This window comes from Nicotiana sylvestris, chromosome 5 (genome assembly GCF_000393655.2).
Source record: "Nicotiana sylvestris chromosome 5, ASM39365v2, whole genome shotgun sequence".
In the NCBI taxonomy this organism is placed as follows: domain Eukaryota; kingdom Viridiplantae; phylum Streptophyta; class Magnoliopsida; order Solanales; family Solanaceae; genus Nicotiana; species Nicotiana sylvestris.
In genome coordinates this window covers 12,510,991-12,537,082 of record NC_091061.1, presented here as the reverse complement: position 1 = coordinate 12,537,082, position 26,092 = coordinate 12,510,991, and the positions used below count along the sequence as shown (strand labels likewise).

General features: G+C 33.9%; 1 protein-coding gene across 2 annotated transcripts; it reads right to left on the bottom strand.

Moving 5' to 3' along the window:
* Window positions 1-4,630: 4,630 nt before the first annotated feature.
* On the bottom strand, window positions 4,631-10,756 carry LOC104232721 (uncharacterized). Of its 2 annotated transcripts, none has more exons than XM_009785981.2 (9): window positions 10,526-10,756; window positions 10,375-10,436; window positions 10,156-10,222; window positions 8,606-8,645; window positions 6,869-7,110; window positions 6,710-6,773; window positions 5,978-6,069; window positions 5,566-5,880; window positions 4,631-4,959 (listed from the first exon to the last, which is right to left on the bottom strand). In XM_009785981.2, the coding sequence occupies exons 1-9, from the start codon at window positions 10,565-10,567 to the stop codon at window positions 4,813-4,815; spliced, it is 1,071 nt and encodes a 356-aa protein (XP_009784283.1). In that variant the 5' UTR covers window positions 10,568-10,756; the 3' UTR covers window positions 4,631-4,812. The 2 variants fall into 2 exon arrangements, with proteins under 2 accessions (XP_009784283.1, XP_009784284.1); XM_009785982.2 differs by having other exon boundaries at window positions 6,869-7,107; window positions 10,526-10,688.
* Between the last annotated feature and the right edge of the window lie 15,336 nt (window positions 10,757-26,092).

The window sequence follows — 26,092 nt, the reverse complement described above, 5'->3', positions numbered from 1 at the left end:
CTTTTGACTGCTCAAGCGTTCTTCTTCATCAATAATGGCTATCTACTTTTCATTATTTTGTTTCACATGTGGCTCAGCTTGATCTTTTTTCATATTACTCTTTCGTTCCTCTTCCTTCTTTTCTTCCAGCATTTTTATTTCAAGGACTCAACAGTTAACAAGATAGTGCCCTAATTTCCTACAATGTTTGCAGAATTTGGGTATGTTTGTAGACCTTCAATTTCAATCACCCGCTTATATAGAACAAAATTGTAATCTTCATCATTAGTGAAGCTGGGAAACACATTTAATTTATCATAAACTCCAATTTTTGCAGATCCCTTCAAAAGGAATTTTTAGAGAATCTTGACCTATAATTCGGGGTCGAGTCTTTAGAAATCGACCAACAATTGTCCTCTTACATTAAGCCTCCATGATGACATAGTAGTCTCTTGTTTAGATCACTGCCGGCATGCCGTTGTGTGTCGTCTTTCTAGCTTGGAATTTCAGAGAGAATCTGAAGGCCCTCCTTATTGAAACTTGAAATCCCCCAGAATCTCTTCTTCTATGCATAATGAAAACATGGAAGAAAACATTGCAGAATTAGGCCCTCCTAATTTCCCTACTTTCCACCATTTTCACGGTCTGAAAAATAAAGAAAAATTGAAAATGGAGCTTCAGATTTTTAAAAATGGAGAAAGGGGGGTATTTTGTACTGTTGGGCGTTGGGAAGGGGGTTTTCACGCTCCTGTGCGTCGTGTTCCTCACGAGGGCTGCTGATTAGGACCGCCTGACGCCACATGGGCATGGTCAATGGTCAAATGTGTTTATTAGTTATGGAAAAAACGAGTTCGAGTGTTCAAATGGGAAAGTTATAAGTTTATGTATCGGCTTTAAAAAACCCAACAAGTTTAAGTGGCCAGGAAGCCATTTCGCCAAATATATACATTCCACCTTAAAAGGCTCTCAATCTATTATTAGTGCCTTCAATTAAGGAATTTAGTTACATCATTTACCTTTTTTTTCTCTTCTTCTCTTTTAATATCTTCATTAGTAATAGAAATTATATTGTCACTCATTCATCTTATGACTAGCTATTCACACTAGGTGTGAATTTGCACTAACTCATACAATTTGATATCACTTGATTAGCCAATATTAGTTTTAGTTGAAATTTCTAGACTATTTTAGACCGATATTATTCTTATTTCTTAGTTTTATTTTCAACGTTTTTTCTTCTTATAATTTACACCAAAATTATTCCTTAGTTTTACTTCTTTTTTTTACTTTCTTTCCTTCTTATTTACGGCAGAACGTGTAGGTTTATTTTTCACACACAACATAACTATAACAACCATGATTCTAAGAAAGGTAATTTCTATATATCTTAAAATATGATATCAATAGAAATATTTCTTTTATTACAATTTTGTCTGTTATACTTAGGAGTCATTTGGTAGGGTGCATAAGAATAATGCTGAATAGGGTGTATTAGTAATGTTGATATTAGTTATGCTGACATATTTCTTATTCATTGTTTGGTTTGATGTATTAAAGCATTGCACAATTTCTAAAAGAATTGTTTGTTTACAAAAATGCCCTCAAAACTAGTTCACACTCTAAAAAATATATATGTTGAGAAATATTTTTATATGAAAAAGTTTACAAAAAATTATTTGATTTGTCTACCTATATTGTAAAATTAAATTAAATATTTATTTATAAAAAAAAAATATGCTAAGTATTTATTTATTTACTAGGGATATAATTTTATTTCTCACTATTTGGATTATTTTGAACTTGCATTAATATACTAACTAGCATATTTTAATCAAACATAAATTTTGAAGGACAATTTTGTCTTTAACTAAGCTAATGCATGCATTAAAACTCATTGCATTGCTAATACCATTGTTTTCTATGCATTAGTTATGCATAGGATAATACCAAATAGGATGTATAGCTAATGCTTGCATAACTAATGCATAGTTCAAAATGTATACCAAACAATGTATTATTAATACACAAAGCTCATCCTACCAAACGACCCCTTAGGGTCTATCTATTGTTAATAATAAAGAAATTAATTAGTTCCTAAATAAAATATGAGATTATTTTATTTAGTGTATGGCTGGATTTTACGGTTTCATGATATCACATTGTATACATATTCAGTGATGAAAATTTCTTTAGAACAATTTGAAATTTTTATCCTAAAGCTACATCACACAAGAGGAAATGTATACAGGAAGAACATTATCTATTTTCATCTTTTTATAGCACAACTACAATACCAAAGGACTTGGGAATGTCCTAAATTTAAACAAAAATCAATCCTACCACTGTTAACAAAATTTGACATGGGTCCATTATTTGGAAGACTTTCCTCCACGGAACAAATTTTGAGCAAAACGATTGACATTGAATCTGGGATTAAAGGAAAAATATGTATATACAAAATCTAAAATTAAAGAGTACGTACTATTCTGTTTGCTTACACGCAGAGCACATTGTTAGGATTCAAACAAACTAATCTACAACTTTTATATATTATTTTTATACAGTTAAATACAACTACAATATCATACAATTTAACTACAATTGTTATACAAGTTTTATACAATATGTCTTTTGTATATTTTGTATCTGATCTATACATAGTAAAAACAAATTTCATACAATTAATTATATATTATACAACTTATCTACAATTTTCATACATTATTTATACTCAGTTATATACAACTACAATATCAACAAACAACAACAACAACGACCTAGTATAATCCCACAAGTGGGGTCTGGGGAGGGTAATATGTACGCAGACCTTACCCTTACCCCGAAGGGTAGAGAGGCTGTTTCCAGGAGACCCTCGGCTCAAAAAGCAATATGAGATGATATATTAGTACCATAAAAATGCGTGATAAAAATAACAACAATATATAAGAGATATGAAATATGAAATACAACATACAAAATACAAAATACGAAATAGATGGCTGGTATAGTACAACTAGAAGGTAAAGCCCTGCATCAATAGACGACCAATGACATTCCTAGTCTAACTCCTAACTGGATAGTCCCACTCTATTGTGCTGTAGAAATATTCACACTCTCCCCTAACCTACAACCTTAATGCTCGACCTCCATAATTCCCTATCAAGGGTCATGTCCTCAGTAATCCTAAGTCGCGTCATGTCCTGTCTGATCACCTCTCCCCAATACTTCTTAGGTCTTCCTCTACCTCTCCGCGTGCCCACTACAGCCAGTCGATCACACCTCCTCACCGGTGCATCAGTGCTCCTCCTCTGAATGTGCCCGAACCATCTGAGTCTTACTTCCCGCATCTTGTCCTCCATGGGGCCACACCCACCTTCTCTCGAATATCTTCATTCCTAATCTTATCCATCCTTGTATGCCCGCACATCCACCTCAACATCCTCATCTCTGATACTTTCATCTTCTGGATGTGTGAGTTCTTTACCGACCAACATTCAGTCCCATACAACATGGCAGGCCTAACCACGGCTCTATAAAACTTACATTTTAGTAACGGTGACACTTTCTTGTCACACAAGACTCCCGACGCTAACCTCCACTTCATCCACCCCACCCCAATACGGTGTGTGACATCCTCGTCAATCTCCCCGATCCTCTGTGTGACAACTACAATATCATACAATTTAAATATAATTTTTATACAATATTGTTCAACTTTCATAAAATAGTTAAATAAATAAAAGAAAATATATAAACAATAGAATACAATTTTTCTACAATTTCGTAAATATAATGTATATCATGTCTTCTTCTTCTTCGAGTTTCAATCTGAAATTCAGCCAAAACCAAGTCTAATCTTCACCAAAACCCCTCAAAATTGGAGTCAATTAATTTATATTCTCACCTTAATTTAATATTTAATCTTGATAAATTAGTATAATTATAAATTTTTACCATCTTGCTCATTGTACTAAGGCAAACTACGAAGAAAGCTAAAAACGCTTAGTACAAAAGGAAGAGCTAAAATAAATTAGTGATTTTCTTCATTCATGCCTTCCAAATGTGATTACAAAGCTAAAGTAGATAGGCCAGTGGAAAAGCAAAGTGCACATGAATTGCTCCTAAAGTATAATACTTGTGTTTTGGCCCTTCAAAAGTTTTTTCTCCTCCAACAACGAACTAACAATGATCCTCCCATTATTTAGTTGTAAAAGAGTTAAACGAAATTGCGATAACGCTACAAACTTATACCAAAAAATAAATGCGGGACCTATCTTTCACACACACATTTACCACTTAACCATGGTTAAATAATGTGTATTTTCACTTTAACTTTTAACTATTAAGATTAATTAAATTGATTTGAAGTAAACACACGATGCGAGTAAGTATTTAACCCTGACAATTCCACCAATTACTTGCTATAATTGCATTGTAATACGAGGAATTTATCCAACCATTACATGGCTGCATGAGATACCTTACTTTTGCTTTATTTGCATTGTAACGAGAGGAATTTATCCAATCATTACGTAGCTGCATAAAATGAACAAAACAGAAAGGAAGAAAAAACAAGGATTGTTTAGGTAATTGAAACTTTTGGGCAGTTGAGAAGCAAATCGTTCAAACAATTTTGCCATGGTATACCAAATTGAGACTTCAAGAAAATGTTTTTGAGTTAAGATGCATAGAATATAATTTCTCTGTACAGGAAGTCAGCATATCCACTGAAATTAGAAATCTAACTAATATTTACCAACCAAGAGTCCAAGATAAACCCCTAACAAAAGAAATCTAACTCTAGATTGACAAGGTAAAGTGGTTTTAGTTAGCTCAACTAAATCTATTGTTCAAGAGGAAATCAACATCAGGAGTCACAACAGCTCGCTTGCCTATTTCCCCAAGTTGACAACAGTGCTTCTCGACAGTATTGATTGCGACAACATCTTGAGAAAAAGAGCAATCTACACCAGGAGAAACCTGCAAGTAATTTCTTGCTGTTAGAGGAGTTTCATATCGAAGGAGCGTTACAAGCTACTGCATCTGGAGAAGCATATGCTGGAGACGTAAAATGCTTTGACAGTGGTTCGACTAAACTTCAAAAGAAGGGTAGTAATCTCAACAAGTTAGAAACAATATAAGGAGTACATTTGCGAAAAACTGCAGTTCTATTTTTCACTTCCATTGCACAGATCACTTTGCTACCTCAAACTTCAAACTCAAGGCAGATGAACGAGGATTTAAAATCAAAGTACCAAAGTTCAAAAGTTATCGACAAAAAGGCTACTGTGTGACCATTAGGGGAAGCTTACAAATTGTTTGAACCAAAAGTCTAAGTGGAAATAAGGGAAGAAAACAAACAGAAAAAAGGTGTGACACATGCTCGGGTAAATAACTTGGTTTTTTGTGTAACAAAAATCTATGGCTCGGGTCCTTCATGGACACTTCACGGTGCTAGCTTAAACACACTGAAGTCGTAAAATTTTAACCACTTTTCAGAAGCGTAAAATCGTTTCTGAGAAGAACAATTTATCATCAAACTGAAAAGTTTTAGTTTGTATAAAGCAAGGGAAAGATGCGACTCACATCATAGAGAATGTCTCCAAGCTTCAACTTGATTGCTCCACTCTTGTAAACCAGCATTTTCCCCATGTTCCCCGCAGGTAACTTTTCCAAATTGCAAGCTTCCTTTGCAGTATTATGCCTTCTGGAAATTGTAGAGCTGTCAACTATCTCTTTCCCCTTTGCACTGGCAAGAAGTCTAGGAGCAGTGCCAGCTGCTTCTTTTCCCTTGAGCATAGGCGATGGCAAGCAGCCAGCAGTATCTCTACCTCCTTTGGTAGCTAGGGGTAAATTAACCGGAAGCTGAAGAAAAAGAATCTGTACATCGTCCTTCTTTTCCTGTTAATCAAACATCCATATTGGTAACCCATGTGCAGACATTTTTGTTTTCTAAAATATGTTTTTGTATTCTCAATTTATTGCCTAGAGCAGATACCAGTAAACCAAGCTCTGAAGCAGGATGTATATTATTTTCATCATACTCTGCATTTGCTGCAGCTTTTCCAAATTCAGCTTCATCTAAAATTTCTACAAGCCACAAAGAACAGGAATAAAGGTTATATGCGAAGTCATGACATGAAACAAGAGAAACGAGCACCAGAGTGATAGCATCTTCTTTAAGACTATATCCTTTCACTAATAGGCAACAGTTATTACATACGGGAGCACAATAATTTTGTTTCTTTATCAACATTCATCACTAAAAAGAGTATATGATTTGAAACAAATTTTATGCACCCAAGCAACTCCACTGACAAGAGGGACCAAACTATACTCTTCCACTTGCAGCAAAATAGTTGGAAATCGTAGAGAAAGACAGTAGCACGTTACTATAACAGATAAATACTTAAGACAACGTCCCAGATTAAGTATATTACAGCAGGCACCGATATTAAGGCAAAAACTGAAGTTTCGTCGTATTCAAAGTGGAAAAAGGTCTAAAAGTGGATAGACATTTAACTTTTTTAATGAATTCACACTTTTATGGTAAACTGACAGAAAGGTATTTTCCGTTTGGTGATATGAGATGGACAATTATAGGGACAAGTTTTTAATTTACAGAAATGGACATACTTTTGAGGCAATGTACGGGAAAGTAAACTAGTCAATTAGGGGCAAATGGAGTAGAGTATTTTTGCGTAAAGATATTCTGTTCAATCAGAAATACCTGGGTCTCCAGCATAAGGTCTTCTCAGAGGAAGAGTTATAGGATAGTTGGTATGATGGTAATCCTGCCAAAGCATCAAGAAGCAAAAGGGTCAAAATTCATGGACGTTGGCTTGTGCTTTGTGTGCATAAAGAGAAGTGATGTAGGAAAATCCTTTACCCAAGGTTCTTTATACTCTTTCTTCTTCCTTTTTAATAAAGCATCTGAATTACTGACTGAAATTTCAGCAAGATCTGCTTCAATACTTGAAGGTAAAGGAGGTGAAGAATCAATGTCCATCCTATCATCAGATTCAGGGTCTTTCACAGTACTACCCCGATTGATAGCGAGTTCCTTAGGCTTTCCAAAGGTCCTTATGGAAGTTGGTGATGCTACTCCATGAGCAAATGCAACCTCAACTGCTGCTTTCATTTGAATGCCAATACATTTGCATAAAAAGAAAATCATTGATGACCATAAACGATAAGGATGAGAAAACTGCCAACGACCAATATGATAAATAAACTTTCGGGAGCACATATTTATCCAGAAAATAGGAGGTTCTAACTTGCATGGCAGAACCCTGACAAAGCATCAGAATCCAACCTTATGCTACAAAGCTGTTCATCCAAAGATCAGGAGCACATGCAATATATGTGCCACTTATTTGGGATTCTATGTATTTAGAAGGCCTCACGATACATAAAACATATCTAGATCGATCAAACTAGCATATCTCTATCTAGGAACCATCCAAACAGTAACTTCGGCCCCAAATACGTATGATGTACCACTCTTTTGAAAAAAATGCTTGGTTATTTAACTCTATCCAAGTTTGAACATCCTTACTCTTCTATAGATTCAAACATTGGAAAATCTTGTTTGAAAGGAGAAGTACGTAAAACCTTTTCCATAAATCTGAACATATTAGAAAATCTTGTTTGAAAGGAGAAGTACGTAAAAGCTTCTCCTTGTCAGGAATATCAAGTACCTTAATACATTAGCATATGCAGTCTGCACCATAGACACATGCACAATGAGCACCATCTATCTTATTATAGTAGCAGAGAGAAACAGCGATGTTTCATAGAGCACAAATCTCAAATGAATATTGACTGCTAATTGAGGTGCTCATAGTTATAGGTTTATGTACATGGAACAACATTATTGGGTTAGAAGCTTTGATTGCAATATTACCCTATTACCCCTACCCCAGCCCCCGGGAAAAAATAAAAAATAAAAAACCATGCAGGTTGCATAAGTAAGAGGACTTGGAAGGTCACTTAGAAGTCAAGAGCTGGTGGACTCATAGAGTGTATGAGCTACAATCCCCCCCCCCCAAACCCCCCAAACCCCCACATAGAGAAGATAAACACCAATTATAACTTTCTATACGCATGAAATTGCATGATGAGAACTTTGTACTCACCAAATCTTTACCAAAGAGGCACACCAGTAAATAACTGACGTGCCTAAAAAATTAGCATTCACTATCAGATTCATGTTACAGAATCACCAGTTAGGGTACTGAAATCATCAAGCTTTATCCAGATATGCTAACTAACAGGCACCTGAAAATTCTGTATCCTTCTTCCAAGTCTTTCGACATTGCATAACAAATAATCAAGTAATTTTTGTATTTCTTACAGTAAAAAATGTGTTAGCTTCAGATGACAATAGCCGTTTCAGGCTTAAAACAATTTTGATCGGTGGAAGGCACTAACATTTCCCCTCTTTCCTCTATCCCTTTCCAAAAACCAGACTCAAACATTCAACATATTAATCACAATGGTATCTCATTGTTTACTATGCCTGCATTATGCTATATGCATAAAAACTTGAATAGCGAGATCAACCTTTACAACTGACGCTGAACTGAAGTATCAATTAATCATATAAGGAGAAGAGAAAGCTTACCTTTTTTCTCTGTTTTAGGTTTCTGTCTAGTCAGGCGCTCCTGATCAGATGAAAGAGAATTGTTATTGGAAAAAGACTTAAGAAGACTAGAGTTGTAAATTTGTAACAGAAATACTACTAAAATGATCTAAACTATCACTACATAGCTGAGAAATAACTTCTATACGAAATGCTTATATGGATCGAATGCTTCGTATATCATCTACTAATATTACGGAAAATACTGTTAATATACTTTTCACGAGAAGGTTTTGTCGAAAGAGTGAGAAAACATCGAGAAAACAACAAATATTTTTTGGTTTTAACCCTGCGACATTAAGGGAATAGAAAAAGACCATATAGAAATATTTTCAAGTTTAAATGGCATCGACTGATCGACCGGGTCTACAAATGTGTCTGTTCTTCTGTTATTCAGCTTTTGTCATCAATAACGACCCTTTTGCATGGGATGCACAAAGTTACTAAGAAATGCATCCTCTCAAATCCTCTATCAGATAATCCACGCCACATAATTTCAGTAATAATTCCATTTTAATGGTGTATCATTATATCCTCTTTTTCCCAAAGTGATGTAAACTTATTGATTGCACCTCCACTCCAAAGTTCCATACATTTGGATTTGAATCCCCATTATAGTCTTTCCCTCTTCTTCTTCTTCCCCTTTCTATATTCACAGGGCCACCTCAGCTAAACCACCTTTATTTTCTCTATTATTTTTGGAAACAACTATTTTATAATTTTATCGAATGTCCCCGAAGGGACACAACAATTTTTATAATGACCATCATCCTACTACAGCCTTATTCCCTTATTTGGCCTTGAGATCGGCTATGCAATCTCAGGTAGGAAGAGTTTGTATAAAGCGAGATAGAAATATGAGGATTGATATAGCTAACTCCAATGCTTGAAACATAGTTTTAAGCATGAAAGACCAGGGGAGAAATGCAAATACTACTACTACATGAAAAGCTGGATAGTAATTTTACAACAAATATATAAATAGATAAAATACCAACAGAAATAAAAAAGAAATTCTTGAAATCCAAAAAGCAAAACCAACCAAATGTCAGAGCTGACATGACCTTGGCTGACTACAAATATCCAACTAAAGTTCCTTTCAGTTCTCGAAGTGAAGCTAATAAAATACTAGACAAAAAGATAATTAAATAAGGGTTTTAAGTTTTATGTACTAACCATGTAAAAAAAAATTATAAAATCGAGTCTCAGTTGATTACAAGTAAAAAAAATGTTTTTTTAATGAATGAAGGTAAAAGGTAATTACAAGTAAATTTATGTGATAAGTATTTTGCAAAAATAAAAATATTTTTCACGTATCTAAATTTTTTTTCATAGAGCTCAAACTCTACAGCTCTGAGTAACTTAAATCATTAAAATAAATACAAAATAATTATTATACCTTTTTTACGTACCATATAACTATAACTTGAAGACGTGACACTACAAAATAGAACTACGATCTCTAATCATTGTGCTAAAAGCCTAAACTATAAACACATAACAATTAAAAAGAAAAAGGAAGGGTAAATTACATTAACACGGTGCAGAATAGCCTCCGCAGCTTCATTATCATTGGTATCTTCATTTCTATCTGCTTCACTGTAAAAATAAATAATAATAATAATAATAATAATAATAATAATAATAATAATAATAATAATAGCAGTAGTAGTAATAATAATAATAGCTACTGGAAAAAAAAAAAAAAGAAGAAGAAGAAGAAGAAGAAGGAAAATATAAAAGAGGAGTACGTTTTATGTTGTACGGAATTCTGCTTCTTTCGACGGGGAGGTGCTTTCGGAGCAAATTTAACCTGTAAAAAATTGAAGTTAAAAAATGAAACTATTAGTAATAGAAAATAATTTTGGAGGATAATGGAAGAAAATTTGGAAATTTGAAAACCTTTCTGGTTTTGGGAGGAGATGAGGGTAAATCTGGATCCATGAGTAGAATTTGAAGGACTTGAAGCTAAATTGTGAAAAATATGGATGAGAATTAAAGGATCTGAAGCAGAATTGCAGAAGATTTTGCAAAAATAGCTGCAATGAAGATGGTGAAGAAGAAGTAGAAGAACGAAAAAAAATGAGAGCGACGTGGTTCGAACCCTAGACGTTCTAGAGGGAAAAGAACTCTGCGACCAACTGACTGACAACTCATTTTATTAGGGTTTTGAAACAGATAATATTTAAATGCTAGTTAGATAGTAGAAACAGTTTGATGTTTGTGCCAAATTACTTTCATTTTTTATGGGTTTAAGTGACAAACTAATGTAAGATTCTATATTAATTAACTATAATTAAGTGATAAAGATTGATAAACCATGGATCTAATTTTTGGTACAATAACCGAGAAGGGGGTAAATTTTTGTAATTCTATTTCCACTAATGTGTTTGCTTGTTTGGTACGGTAGGAGTCCTTTTTTTTTTTTTTTTTTTGGAAAAATGACACTATATAACTAATTTTAAAATAATAGTCAAAAATTATATATTTTTTGTATATATATATATATTTATTTTGTATGTTATATACAAAAATTATACAAATTTTACGCACTTTTTCGGCTATCGAAAGTAAATAGTTTCTGGCGCGGACTAAGTGATAATACTTTTTTTTTTCTTTATGAAATCATTTTTCATGTGAAAATCAAAAGGGGTAATATGACATCTATCACTTTAGGACGGAAGTCATTTAGAAGTATCTTAATTTTTGTATTAGTTGTTCTAAATAACATTTTGATATTATTATTATTATTAATCTTAGTACTTAAAATTTTCAGTAAAAACACTTGCGATTTGATAACAATATTATTACTTTTAAATAAATATTTTAAATGTTTTTCTTATACCAACCTAACACCAAAAAATATTCTAAAAGAAAATGACTTCAGACTTATCAAACATATCTTGGATCTTCTAATTTTCTACGTACCATCATCCATTAATTACTCTATCAACACTTTAAAATCAAGTATTCATAGTTCGCTACAAGCATGCAATGTTAAGTTTAAATTAACAAGGGAATTTTGAACTACTTATATAAAAAGTTTTGAATGTAAATCAATAACAAAGACGTTCCGATGGGCATATGGTTAATAGTACCAAGGTAATATAATACATTGATTTTGTACTACACATTTAAAAACCGATCTATAGATGTTTATTATCACAGGTTTGTCAATAAGTTAAAATAATAATTGTTAGGACTAATCATTACTAATTAACATACTATAATTTTGTAAAAACTGTATGTCACCTCAATTAGATTTTATGTACTAGTTTCTTTTCTCGTAAAAGATTGTCCAATTCACTTTTCAGTATTTTTGGGGCGATTTGCAGCCGTATCCTATATTTATGTCACCTTTTAATCTATATCCTATTTTTAAAAACTATTGATTTCGTAACCAACTAACAAAAAATCCGTAATAATATGACCATTATACCCCTTCCAAAACATATAAAAGATGCATCAAGCATACCAAATTCAAATTCCAAATCGCCTTCGTATCTCCTTCATCACTCCGTCTCTCCTCATATCGTCTCTCGCAAACCAGATTTGAACCAGATTCAAATTCCAAATTCAAAATTACAAAATACAATGTAAGTATTCAAATTCATCTTCAGAATTCAAAATAGTTTTTGAAACTGGTTGATTTCATGATATATGTTTTTTGATTGATTGATTGAAGTTGTTTGACGAACATTACTGATATGCTGAATTTGCATTCTAAATCTGTTTGACGTTGAATTCTAACGTTCTAATCCGACAAATTTAAATATGCTAAAGTTTTTCACTGCATAATATGCTGAAATTTTTGGTTTATTTGCTAAACAAGCTGACTTTTTACATATGCTGAAGTATATGTCTTGTTTATTTGCTAAACAAGCTGAAGTTATTTAATTCATATTTAAAAAATTCAGCAAAACGAGCTGATGTTCCATACTACATGTATATAAGCAAATAAAACAACGAAGAAAAAATTGTGAGAACGAATCACGAGAAAGATTGTATGAGTGTTATCATTGTTTATTTGCTAAACAAGCTGAAGTTATTTAGTTCATATTTAAAAGATTCAGCAAAACGAGCTGAAGTTTTAAAGTATTTACACCTTTAGCAAAACTTCAGCATAGGTGTTGAAGTTTTTTAGTTAATCTTTAAAAAGTTCAGCAAGATGAGCTGAAGTTTTCTTCCTACACTGGGTAAAAAATAAAACATAAATTAAAATTTAATATTGCACAAAAACTTCAGCATTAGGTGCTGAAGTTTTTTAGTTAATCTTTAAAAACTTCAGCAATACGAGCTGAAGTTTTCCTCCTACACTAGGTAAAAAAAATAAAATATAAATTAAAATTACATATTGCACAAAAAACTTTAGCATAGGTGCTGAAGTTTTTTAGTTAATCTTTAAAAACTTCAGCAAGACGAGTTGAAGTTTTCCTCCTACATTGGGTAAAAAAATAAAATATAAATTAAAATTTAATATTACACATAAACTTCAGCATTAGGTGCTGAAGTATTTTAGTTAATCTTTAAAAACTTCAGCAATACGAGCTGAAATTTTCCTCCTACACTGGGTAAAAAATAAAACATAAATTAAATTTAATATTGCACAAAAAACTTCAGCAGGTGCTGAAGTTTTTTAGTTAATCTTTAAAAACTTCAGCAAGACGAGCTGAAGTTTTCCTCCTACACTGGGTAAAAAATAAAACATCAATTAAAATTTAATATTGCACAAAAACTTCAGCACGTGTGCTGAACCTTTTTAGTTATTCTTTAAAAACTCCAGCAAAACGAGCTGAAGTTTTCCTCCTACACTGGTTAAAAAAATAAAACATAAATTAAAATTACATATTGTACAAAAACATTAGCATAGGTGCTGAAATTTTTTAGTTAATCTTTAAAATCTTCAGCAAGACGAGCTGAAGTTTTCCTCCTACGCTGGGTAAAAAATAAAACATAAATTAAAATTTAATATTGCACAAAAACTTCAGCACAGGTGCTGAAGTTTCTTAGTTATTCTTTAAAAACTCCAGCAAAACCAGCTGAAGTTTTCCTTTTGGTTCATCACTTGTTTTAAAATGAAATTCTGCATTTCGAGGCCTTAAAACCTCTTTTAGCATCATCTCGATTTGCGTGCGCAGTCCGGGCGCATAGCTGGAAAGACTATATGTGAAAATTTGTGAAAAATGATAAATTTTGACTATAAAATGAGTTAATTTGACCTCGGTCAAAGTTTTGAGTAAATGGATCCGGACCAGTGATTTGACGGTCCCGACGGTCCGTAGGAAAATATGGAACTTGGGCGTATGCCCGGAATCGAATTCCGAGGTCCCAAGCCCGAGAAATGAATTTTTTAAAGAAAATTATTTTCTGAAATTGTTTAGGATTTGGAAATGAATCTTGATTAGAACATGTTGATATCGGGCCCGTATTTTGGTTCTGGCGCCCGGTACAGGTCTTATATGTGATTTCAGATAATTTTGTGAAGTTTGGTGAGAAACGAAATTCGTTTGACGTGATTCGGACCTTAAATGCAAATTTGATGTTTAAAGAATTTTTGAGAAAATTTCATTGTTCTTGAGGTTTAATTCGATGTTCATGATGTTATTTTGGTGATTTGAGTACACGAATAAGTCCGTAGGATATTTTTGAGGTTGTGTGTATATTTGGTTTGGAGCCCCGAGGGCTCGGGTGAGTTTTGGATAGGCCACAGGGTGCATTTTGAACTTAGAAAAATTGCAAGATTTTTGTTGGTGGGATCAGGCCTGCATACTTCGCATTTCCAAAGCCTGGCTCGCAAATGCGAACCAGCCCAGGCCTGCCTTATCTCGCAATTGCGAGTTGTGCTCCGCAATTTCGACCTCGCAAATGCGAGGGTCCCTTTCGCAAATACGAAAAATCCAGATTTCCTAAGGGTTCGCAAATGCGAGCTTCCCTTCGCAATTTCCAAGCCAGCAGAGGTCGGGGTTCGCAATTGCGAACCCCTGTTCACAATTCCCACATATGAGACCTACAACTTTTATACTTAGACGATTTTAAACCCATTTTTCATATCCTCTCAAAACATAAACACACTAGAGCGATTTTTCAAAGGCTTCTTCTTCTCCAAATCAATTGTAAGTCGTTTTTAACTCATTTTCTTCAATCATTAACATCTTTTAACATGATTTCAACTTAAAATCAATGATTTTCATGGGGGAAATTGGGTATTTTGGTTAGAACCTAGGTTTTTCAAAAATTGGGGATTTGGACCTCGATTTGAGGTCCGATTTCAAAATAAATTATATATTTGGGTTCGTGGGGGAATGGGTAATCGGGTTTTGGTTCGAACCTCGGGTTTTAACCATGTGGGCCCCGGAGCAATTTTTGACTTTTTGGGCAAAACTTTGGAAAACTCATTTTCATGCATTCAAATGGATTCATTTAGCGTTTAATGATGTAATTAAGTAACTTATGACTAAATATAAGCGAATTGGTGGTGGAATCACGAGGTAAAGCTATAGTTGGGGCTTGAATTGTGTTCGTGGCATCAAGGTAAGTGTTTGGTCTAACCTTAGCTTGAGGGATTAGGAGTTGTGTCCTATTTTCTATTTGTTGCGTGTTGAGTACGACGTATAGGCATGGTGACGAGTATCTATACGTTGGTGTTGAGCATGATCGTGAGTCTTATATTGTGATTTTCATGACTTCGTTGTGTTATTCATGCCTTGGTGAAAGTTTCTATTGTTGTGTAAAGTTTGTTGAAAGAATTGTGACCTATGAACATTGAGGGCCGTTGGCTCAAGTTGTATAACGAATTGTGAAAGTATAAGTGATAACTGAACCTCTAGAGCATTGGCTCGAGTTGTGAAGTGAATTGTGAAGTAAAGGTGATAAAGAGAAGAGATCATTATGCTGCCCCCTTGACGGGCTATTGTTGAGTTGTGAGTCTCTTGCATTGTGTTCTTAGTTGATATTACGGATGCTTAGATTGATGATTATTTGCCTTGGGTAAGGATTATGGTTATTCTCGGGGAACAAGTTTGATTATAGCTAAGGTAGTTAGATGTTGTAACAAGGTTGATTATAGCTGAGGTAGTTAGATGTTGTAACAAGTTTGATTATAGCTAAGGTAGTTAGATGTTATAACAAGTTTGGTTATAGTTATTTCTCCATTGCCGGGACGTAATTACTTATGCTGTCGGATCCCTTGCCGGGATAGTGTAGACCTTATTGATCCCTTGTTGGGACTCTTGTTATAATTGTAAATATTATGTGTGGATCGGGTTGCACGCCGCAACAATATTATATGTGGATCGGGTTTCACGCCGCAACAATGATATATATGAATCGGGTTGCATGCCGCAACAATGATAAATGTTATGGATCGGGTTGTATGCCGCAACAATGATAAATAATATGGATCGGGTTGCACGCCGCAACAGTATTGTTATATATTGGCATTGGGTTGCGTACCGCAACAATTATTGATACAAGTGTATTTAGCTTGGATATCAGTTTCTTTTGTTTTGCTGTGAATTCTAAGCTGCCCTTAGACTGTTACTCTTGATTTACTGTTAATACTGGTATACCCCCGTGCATGTTTCCCCTCCCATCCTTACTTGTTCATTTCTGTTTTATTTTCCGATATACATTATATACTGCACAGGTTTATTTGGTAGTCTGGTCCTAGCCTCGTCACTACTTCGCCGAGGTTAGGCTAGGCACTTACCAGCACATGGGGTCGGTTGTGCTGATACTACACTTTGCACTCTTTTGTACAGACCCCAGTGTTGTAGACTTCAGACCGCAGCGGGATTGTTGATTCTTGTTCATCAGGCGACCCGAGGTAGCCCCGCAGGCGTCCGCAGGCCTTGGCGTCTCCTTCCATCTACTATTCCTATTTCTTTCATGCATTTCCAGAAATAGTGTTGTATTTATTTCTTTCAGACCTTTATTTGTAGCATTCTTAAACCGTCTGTGAAACTGTGACACTAGTTCTTGCTAATCGAGATTCAAACAGTTGTATTGGATTCATGTTCTGATAGCTTATTATTTTTTTTCTTCCGCTTATGTTAAATTTTGTTGTTTAAATGTTATTACTTCAAAATTGTTAATGAATATAAAATGGGTAAAAAGATAAATTGTGCAAATAATTGGCTTGCCTAGCTCGTATTAGTAGGCGCCATCACGACTCCCGAGGATGGAAAATCCGGGTCGTGACATCCTCCTACACTAGTTAAAAAAAATAATACATAAATTAAAATTACATATTGCACAAAAACTTCAGCATATGTACTGAAGTGTTTTAGTTAATCTTTAAAAACTTCAGCAAAAGGAGCTGAAGTTTTCCTCCTGCTTTATGTATTTTATTATCATTTTTTGGAAAAACTTCATACCAAAAAATGGTTATGTTTTCAGGAATATGTAAAGTATTTTTCATATAATTTTTTATATGCTGAAGTTTTTTTTAGTTCATCTGCTAAAAATGCTTAATATTTTGTCCTGCAATATGTAATTTTTGGATAAGTTTTTGTTAATTCCTCCCTCGGTTATTTTCTAAGTTTAAAAAGAATTTTTAGTTCATGCTTGAAAACTCAGCAAAGGGAGCTGAAGTTTTCATCCTGCACTATGTATTTTATTATGATTTGTTTTTAAAAACTTCATACCAAAAAATGCTTAATTTTCGGATTGGTTTTTGTTAATTCCTGCTGAAGTTATTTAGTTTATTTTCTCTATTATTTTTCGAGTTTGAATAGAATTAATATTAAAAAATGCACAAAAAACTTAAAACAAAAATAGAATATTTCATTAAACATTAAAAAAGATAAATTAAATTACATAAAGAAAAAAATAACATTATAATCCTTTAACTAAAAGGATTATAGAAAAAAAACTAATCGTCCATATCATCATCGTCGTCGTCGTCACTCCCAGTGGACGAGCATCTTCATTAGCAAGATTATCAAGTCTTGCAAACATCACAAGCGTAACAAGCTTGTTGTTGATTTCTTGCAGCTCCCTATCGTACTTCTCTATGACCTCATAAGCTTCAACTCAAATGCCTCAATGATGTCTTGCTTAATTTCGTCAACTATTTGCCTGATGACAGCATCTATTTTTCTCCCTTCTGTATTTTATCTGCTAAAATATGTGTTTGAGTGAATAAGCTCGCAAGGTATAGCGTACTTATATAGGCGAATTTTTTTTTGCAAGGTATATGAAAAAGCAAAGAGGAATTTTAGACGTTGTCTAATGAAAAGCGTGCATGAATGTGATAGGAATGTAATTATTACACTAACACATACCCCCAACGCAATATAATTACTACTTTAATTGTGTTTGTTATGTTTACTCCTGTATACTATGCAATTAATGCTGAAACATGCTCAAGTTTGTTGAATTCATTTGCTAAAACTTCATCCCAATGTGTTGAAGTTATTTAGTTCATTTCTAAAACTTTAGCACTTAATGAGCTGGAGTTTTTTTCTCTGGATTCATGAATCCTGTCATACAACTTTTTCAAAAAACTTCAGCTGATATGTTGTAGTTATTTAGTTTATTTCTAAAACTTTAGCACTTAATCAGTTAAAGTTTTCTGTGCAGGATTCATTAATTATGTCATACATCTTTTTTCAAAAAACTTCAGTAGAAGATGCTTAAGTGATTTAGTTCATTTGTAAAAATTTAACCACAAACAACCTAAAATTCTTCTGTTCACTTTCCTAATACTTTCCACTAAACATGAATCTGCAGGATGAGTTCGATTTGCGTTGTTATAACTTTTAATGGAAGGTGGACTCCTGATTTCAAATACTTGGATCATGATACAAAACTTATATTTTCCTGAAGAAAATTAGTGAAGTTGCAAATATTGATTCAACCAGATATTTACTAAAAGTATGGTTTGATATCAAACTAAATGCAAGCAAACGAATGCTTGTAACTTCAGATGAAGAACTCAGTACCTGTATACATTTGCTTACAACTGATTCAGCCTACAAGAATTGCCATTTCGTCATCGAAAAAATACAACCTTCCGAATCTGCAGCATTCAAACAATCTCTTGCATATGCGATAGATTCAGAACCTTTTGCTAATTATCAACATGAAGTAGGACAGCTAATAATGGAAGTAGACAACGAGCAACAACCTTCTAATATTACAGTCGCTTCAGAATATATAATGCTGCAACAATTACCCGCTCCTCCAATAAATTCATATCAGTTTGACGATGACCAAGAAGAAGAAGGACATCTATTAATGCAAATTGACAACCAACATACAATCCAACAAATTTTTTTGTTACCTTCTTCAATGATAAGCAACAACGAAGATGAAGTAAACATGGAGCTTCTACCGATAACATCATATAGAATTGAAGAAATTGCTGAAACTTCTAGTGCTTCTCAGAAATCAAGAAAAAGAGTGAGGAGAAAGCTGAAAGAATCTCCACCATACAAAATACTTAGGCACGATGCGTTGCCTGAGGAAGTAAAAGTCGGATCAATTTTTTAGAACAAACAAGACATGACTAAATTTTTCTACAGCTAGGAGATAAACAAGAAAGTTGAATTCACTGTTGTTAGATCATGTTCAAAGAGATACGAGCTAAAATGCATCATGGACAAATGTGGTTGGAATGTACGTGCTACCAAAATAAAAAATTCCACACTATTTTGGGTGATAAAATATCATAACAACCATGAATGCTTGGTTGATGCAAGAAAATTAGATCAGAAGCATGCTACATCAAATGTTATAAGTGAACAAATTATAGAACATGTTCAAGAAAAAAAGATAGAGGTTACAGTAGCCTTTGTAGAAAACGAAATGAAAAAGAAATTTGGGATTGACTTTGGTTATCACAAGGCATGACGCGCTATTCAAAAAGCTGTTGCTTGCATAAGGGGAACACCTGAAGAGAACTACCAGATTCTTTCTTCATACCTATACATGATGGTGCGCAAAAACCCAGGAACGCACACAAGCATAAAAAGAGATGGGCAGAATAGGTAAGCAAAACAATACTAACCATCAGCCTGAAGTTTCAAATGTTCCTATTTGAAAAACTTCACACCTTATAATTCATTTTTTTGTGTTTCACTTTACAGATTTGCTTACATGTTCTTTGCTCCTGCATCATCAATAGCTGGTTGGTCATATTGTAGACCCGTTATTGCAGTAGATGCAACGTTTTTAAAGTCAAAATATCGGGGTTTTCTATTTGTTTTTGTATTAAAGGATGCAAACAATCAAATGTTTCCTCTATATTTTGGTGTAGCAGATTCAAAAAACAATGAGACATACATTTGGTTCTTCGGGGAAATGAGAAAAGCAATTCAAGTCCGTCGTGAACTGGTTTTCTTATCAGATAGAAACCAATCGATTGCAAATGGGATTAGAAAAGTTTTTTCCTGAAGCTCACCATGGTATCTGCCTCTATCACTTTGAGAAAAATTTAAAGCAAAGACATGCAAAAGCCACAGTAATAAATCTTTTTCAAGGTGCTACAAGGTCATACAAACGTGAAGATTTTAATCAGTTAATATCCCAACTCAAAAGTGTTGACAAGAAAACATACAATTACATAATGGAAGAGCCTCCAGAGAGATGATCTCGATCGTGGTTCCCACGACGACGTTATGATATGCTAACAACAAACATGGTAGAATCAATGAATTCCGTCTTACTAAAAGGGAGAGCAATGCCTATTTTAAGAATGTTAGATTTCATCCAAGAAAAGTTGGGAGAGTGGTTTTACGAACGGAGAAAAAAGGCAAAAGAAACTTTTCACAGAGTATCAATATGGGCAGAAGAAGAGATGACTAAGAAGATGGACTTGGCTTGCAAAACGTTTGTAAGTATATTTATTAACTTTAGCTTTTTATATCTGTTGCACTGATTTACTGCTTACATTTAAAAAACTTCATACTTTTTCTTTTTGAAGCAATAATACACTAATATAGTTTATCTTAATTTTTTATTCCTTGTTAGGTGTTCAACTTTGATTCAATGTTGTTTAGAATAAATAGTGAAGGAACCGAATTCATTGTCGACTTAAAGAAGAGAACTTGTGACTGTCTGGAATTCCAACTTGATGAATTGCCCTGTCCACATGCAATTGTTGCTATTAATAAGAGATATTTGCAGAAATTTGACTACTGCTCAAATTGGTATTCAAAGAAAACATGGTTGAAAACATATGAAGGACATATGAATACCGTGGGAGATCAAAAATCATGGGATATACCACAAAATGTACATTCTGATATCACAAAACCTCATGATGTAGAGATTTTACAAGGAAGAAAACAAAAGAAGAGGCATATCCCTGCGACTGAATCAGTACCATTGAAGTCTACCAAATGCAGTCGATGTAAACAAGTTGGGCATAATAGAACAACTTGTTTGTCTTCTCCAGCACCTCATCCATATTCCAAGAAACACACTGAAAAATACTCCAACCTTCAATAATCCTTGGTCTGAATTTAGACTTTCATTATTGTATGACATATTTGAAATGTGATTTTTTTCATAGGAATAAAAAAAGAAACTCTTGGACTATTTTATATACTGCTAAAGTACAAATCACTCATTTTTGTTACGCAGGCTTACATGTTTGGTTGCATTTTAAAAAAGTACGCAATGACTTCAGCGAAAAAAAACTTCAGGTTACAGTATGTGAAATGTATATCCTTAACAAACACACACACATACGCGTACAACACACAAAAGAAACGCATGTACAAACAAAAGCTTCAGCATCTATAGGCTGAAGTTATAGAAAATGAATTTAATAACTTCAGCATATTCTCTAATGGATATGCTGAAGTAAACAAACAGGCACAACATAAAAACATAAAAATGGATTACAAAAAAACTAAACATAAAAACCAACTAATTGCATTAACTTCAGCAAATACCAATAATAACAAGGATAATGCGATAGAAAGCTAAACATCATCACCATCATCATCATCATCATCATCATCATCATCATCATCATCATCATCATCATCACAATACTCCTCAATTTCTCCAAATATCTCATTATCATCAGTATCGGAGATAACTATAGGGCACTCAGGAAAAAGTCCACAGAGTCCAACAGGATCATTCTTCAACTTGTTGAATTCATCACACAGCTGACTTTGTTCAACGATTACTCTGTCCATAAGAGAAAGAAGAGTCTTCAGGTTGTTTTGCAGCTTGGAATAGTCGTCCCCGATGGGAAACTTAAAACTATCAAACTGCTACACAACCTTGTCAAACGAGGTTGAATAACCTCCACAACTACATTTCAGGTTAAACCTGTTCTGGAATGATTCATTGACAAAAAATTGTGGTATGATTCTCTCCCAATCAGCCTTTATTTGATCCCACAAAAGCATAAAATTAGACATCGGTTTGTTATTGTACCACTCACACTTCAAAGTCTCCCACTTCTGTATAATTTCATCCATATTAGGCTTCCTACTTCCGCTTGCACCAGACATTCTTTCTTTAACAAAAGCTAAAACACTAAGGATGAATATAAATTTAAAGAAATATGATGAAAGTCTATGAATGACTATGAAATTTTCAAGTGAAGAGATTGTTAATATAGACAAAGAGTTCACCTAATCAATTTAATATCTATAAATGTAAAAGTAACTTTTCAGGTGTTTTTACTGATTTACATTCAGAGAAATTAAATGAAACAAGATAAGTAGGTGGTAAAACAAGTATGTGGTAAATGCAAAAAGAAATGTAACTTCAGCCCTAATAAGCCCACAGTTTTTCTATAGTGAAAAAATAACTTCAGCCTGAAAAGTAACTTTTTGGATCATTTACTATATGGTCAAACAAATTTAAATGAAAGATGAAGTAGGTGACAAAAGACAAAAAATAGTTAGTAAATGCAAAAAAAATAAGTATCAAGTTAAAAAAATACCAAAACATGCTGAAGTTTTTGTCATAAGCTTTTTTAAAAACTTCAACTCAATGTACTGAAGTTATTTAGTTCATTTATAAAAACTTCAGCACATCATAAGTTGAAGTTTTTCGTCGTGGATTCAATAGTTTTGTCGTAAAGCCTTTTTAAAAGTTTCAGCCCAATGTGCTGAAGTTATTTAGTTCATTTCTAAAAACTTCAGCACTTGATAAGCTGAAGTTTTTGTCCCGGATTCAATAGATTTTGTTGTAAAGCTTTTTCAAATAACTTCAGCCCAATGTGTTGAAGTTATTTAGTACATTTCTAAAAACTTCAGCACTTTATAAGCTGAAGCTTTTGTCCTGGATTCAATAGTTTTTGTCGTAAAGCTTTTTCAAATAACTTACGCAGAAACTGCTGAAGTTATTTAGTGTATTTCTAAAAACTTTAGCACTTGATAAGCTGAAGTTTTTATCCTGGACTCAATAGTTTTTGTCGTAAAGCTTTTTCAAAAAACTTTCCTTATAAGCTTATCCATTACCTTCTCCAACATGTTTGGCCTCCCTCTTAATATTACTACCACCACGAAAGTGTTCAAATATCACACTCCATCCTTATCTTTTAGTCCGACTCAATGGTTGAGCTAATTGTTTCATTGAAAAATTATACTATCTCTCTGCATGTAAAACCATATCATTAAAACTTCAGCAGTTTCTGTTGAAGTTATTTAGTGTATTTCTAAAAACTTCAGCACTTGATGAGCTGAAGTTTTCGTCCTACAGTCGACACTTTTGTTATGATTTTTAACCAAAATTTCAGCTTAAAAAGCAGAAGTTATTTACTTCATACTGAAGTTTAGCATGCTGAATTTCAACAAAAATATACTTAAAATTCATGAAAAAAGACACAAACATATTTGAATCAATCCAAGTCAACCAAAAAATTAATTAATGCGAATAGAACAAAAATTTAAAAGACATCACATAATTCACACAAAATAATGTACATTCACTTACATCCTTGAAAAAAAAAAGAAAAAATTAGTTCTTTGTTTACAAGTTATTCTCTATTCAAAAAATTCACAGATTATCTTCATATTCTCCATAGTCATGTCCTAGTTGCTCTTCTTGGGTTTCTTAACCACATTCCATGAGTCCAAAGATTTGCAGACAATTCTCTGTTGAATACCAATGCATGCCTTTGGTTATAGAACTCTAAAATTCGCTTCCAACTGAACTTTACTACTATGATTTTTTTAGGAACTCCCGTCTTCTTTTATAACAACTTTACTACTATGATTTAATGCTTACAGATGAGACCTAGACACTAGAAAATCTCAGTGTCAAACTTAAGAGATATGCACATGCTGAAGAGCTCCTAGCATAATAACTTTGCACCCTATACACATCAACCTTCACTATGTATTCAACCGATTCATAGAAGCGACAATACGAGCCTCTTACTTTACCACCTTGTACGGACCTCTGAATTACATTTGTCATATTCTTGCACTTCCCACATATGTGCATTTGGAAGGAGTCACTAAGTGTGAAAAGGCATTCATGCAAATTCGCTGATGTCACGACCCGGATTTCCCAACCTTAACTACTTGCTACGTTTCCATATTATTTCATTTTAACAAACACAAGGCGATAACATGATAACAAGCGATAACATGATAACAGTGGAACATAAATAATTCAGCGGAAGTTAACAATTAAATATCTTAAGTCTACGTCTATTACAACTTTTAAAATCTCAAATACCCAAAACTTGGTGTCACAGTGTCATAGACTATCTAAGATTTCTACATACAAGGTCTGAAGAAATAATAGTACGATGTTTTCGAATAAGAGAGAATGAAACATGAAGTAGAGATAGAGGGAGACGCCAGGGCCTACGGACGCCTGCAGTCTACCTTGGGTCTCCGGGTGGACTGAAGGAAGCACTCCCACTACTGTCCGAAAGTTGTTCCTGGATCTGCACACAGTGCAGAGTGTAGTATCAGCACAACCGACCCCATGTGCTGGTAAGTGTCTAGCCTAACCTCGGCGAAGTAGTGACGAGGCTAGGACCAGACTACCAAATAAACATGTGCAGTTCAAATGTATATACAGCGGAAAAGAAATGCAGAAAATAACCAGTCAATGTGGGAGGGAAAAACATGCTGTGGGGAGATAACAGTTCCGAACAGAAAGTATCAAGTAAGGAAAGAAACCACATAACTCGAATATCAACAAAGAATCAGAAATCAACAATTTGCACGGCATCACCCTTTGTGCTTTTACTCTCGTCCTCTCCAAAGCAATTTTATAATAAAAGTGTGCACGACATCACCTTTCGTGCTTTTACTTTCGTCCACACCAAATCAATCATATAATAAAGAGGTGCACGAAACCACCCTTCGTGCTTTTATTCTCTTACCTCACCATATAATCAATGAAAATGGGTACGGAATGGTACATCGTACGACACAACATCATCCTTCGTGCTTTACACTCTTTCCTCACAATAGCAAACAATGCACAGCATCACCCTTCGTGCTTTAACACTTTTCCTTACCCAAACAACAATCACAAGCAAAGGGGCAAGGGAATAAACAAAATAGTAATAGAGATCCCGACAAAGGAACAATATTAAACAATTAAATCCCGGCAAGGGAACAACATCAATAATCTCAACATCCCGGCAAGGGAGATACTCAACAAAGCAACAATATCCCGGCAAGGAACAATTTAATAACTCTTTCTCTTTCTTTCACTTTTATTTCATAACTCACTTTACCACTTGAGCCAATGCTCCAAAGGGTTCAATCATCTCATATACTTTCACAATTCATAATATAACTTGAGCCAATACTCCAAAGGGTTCAATCATCTCATATATTTTCACAATTCATAATATAACTTGAGCCAATGCTCCTCGATGTTCAAAGGTTACAATTCCTTCCACAAACTTTTCACAACACTTAGAAATCATCACCAAGGCATGAAAGATACAACAAAATCAAGATCTTCAAAATTTAAAGACTCACGGTCATGTTAGATACCAATGTATAGATATTCGTCACCATGCCTATACGTCGTACTCAACAATTATCACGTAGCAAATAAGACTCAACTCCTAATCCCTCAAGCTAAGGTTAGACCAATCACTTACCTCGATGCCTCGAACACAACTCAAGTTTCAATTATAGCTTTACCCCTTGATTGCTTCGCCAATTCGCTCGTATCTAGCCACAAGTTACTTAATTACATCAATAAACGCTAAATGAATCAATTTGAATGCATGAAAATGAGTTCTCCAAAGTTTTACCCAAAAAGTCAAAAATCACCCCAGAGCCCACTTGGTCAAAACCCGAGGTTCGAACCAAAACCCGATTACCCATTCCCCCACGAGCTCAAATATGTAATTTATTTTAAAATCGGACATCAAATCGAGGTCCAAATCCCCATTTTTTGAAAAACCTAGGTTCTACCCAAAACACCCAATTTTCCCCCATGAAAATCGTTGATTTGAATTTGAAATCACGTTAAATGATGTTAATGATTGAAGAAAACTAGTTAAAAATGACTTAC